The sequence below is a fragment of the Daphnia magna genome, unplaced genomic scaffold (assembly GCF_020631705.1).
Source record: "Daphnia magna isolate NIES unplaced genomic scaffold, ASM2063170v1.1 Dm_contigs446, whole genome shotgun sequence".
NCBI lineage: Eukaryota > Metazoa > Arthropoda > Branchiopoda > Diplostraca > Daphniidae > Daphnia > Daphnia magna.
In genome coordinates, this window is record NW_025533330.1 from 1 (window position 1) to 1,256 (window position 1,256).

A 1,256-nucleotide genomic window follows, 5' to 3' on the forward strand; every position below is an offset into this window, starting at 1 on the left:
CTGGACCCCGTGCTTGAACGCATCAAAATGGCAGCCCAAAAGGACAAGCAGATGATCGAGTTGCGGGAGACTATCATCAACGGTTTCCCAAATGATAAATGCAATTTATCTTTATCTCTCCGTCCATTTTGGAATATTAGGTCCCAGCTAGCAATAGACGAAACGGACGGAATGATCGTGGCAGGAGCCAGGGTCGTAATTCCAGCCGAATGCCGTCAACCCTTGCTCCAAGATCTAATCAACATGCACCAAGGTGCCACGAAGCTAAGGCAGCGCGCCAGAATATCCGTGTATTGGCCAGGAATGGACATCGACATTGCTAACGCCGCCAAAACATGCCCGTCGTGCACCGAAAAACTCCCGTCGCTTCCACGTGAGCCATTAAAACCGCACGAAACAGCGACCCGTCCATTCGAACAACTCCACTCGGACATCGCAACAGTGAACGGACGTGATTTTCTCATCATTGCTGACCAATACAGTGGTTGGCCAGACGTCATCCCATTCCCGAACAAAAACACGACAGCCCGTCGCGTTGTCGATACAGTGCGTGAATTTTTTATTCGTGGTCCAGGGGCCCCCGTCAAATTCTGGAGTGATAACGGGCCCCAATTTAATGCCGTCGAATTCAAAAATTTTGCAAAAGACTGGGGCGTGTCAAACGGAAATTCAGCGCCCCACTACCCCCAGTCAAACGGATTTGCCGAAGCGACCATCAAGAGCATGAAAAAACTCATCGCTGGCTCATGGAGAAATGGCTCCTTCGACACTAACAAATTCGCAAAATCTATTCTACTTTTCAGAGAACGCTCCTCGCCCAGGTGCAGCATCGCCAGCCCAAATGGTATTTAACCGACCAGTGCGCGACGCCTTACCGGCACACCGCCGATCTTTTGGCACCTGAATGGCAGCTGAAAGCTGACATCATAGAGAAAAGGGCGAGAAGAGCAAAAGAAGTGCAAATCGAGCACTACAACCGGACAGCTCACCCATTGCAGCCCTTCGGAATTGGAGACCATGTGATTGTTCAACACCCCGTCTCCAAATGCTGGGCAACAACAGCAATCGTCGTACAGATCGGCCCAAACAGGGGATTATATCGTTAAGACACCAGCCGGTCGTCTTTTTCGCCGAAATCGACGAATGCTACGAAAAAGAGTGCCGGTTATGCCAGGCAACCCGCCTACGGGGCCATCCTATCCAGCCGGCCCCAACTCCACCGGAAGAAAACCCACCCGGATCAAATGAAACAGCTG

General features: G+C 51.3%; 1 protein-coding gene across 1 annotated transcript; it reads left to right on the forward strand.

Moving 5' to 3' along the window:
• The first annotated feature begins 27 nt into the window (after positions 1 to 27).
• On the forward strand, positions 28 to 852 carry LOC123468854 (uncharacterized protein K02A2.6-like). The gene has a single exon (XM_045168036.1). The coding sequence runs from the start codon at positions 28 to 30 to the stop codon at positions 850 to 852; it is 825 nt and encodes a 274-aa protein (XP_045023971.1).
• The last annotated feature ends 404 nt before the right edge of the window (positions 853 to 1,256 follow it).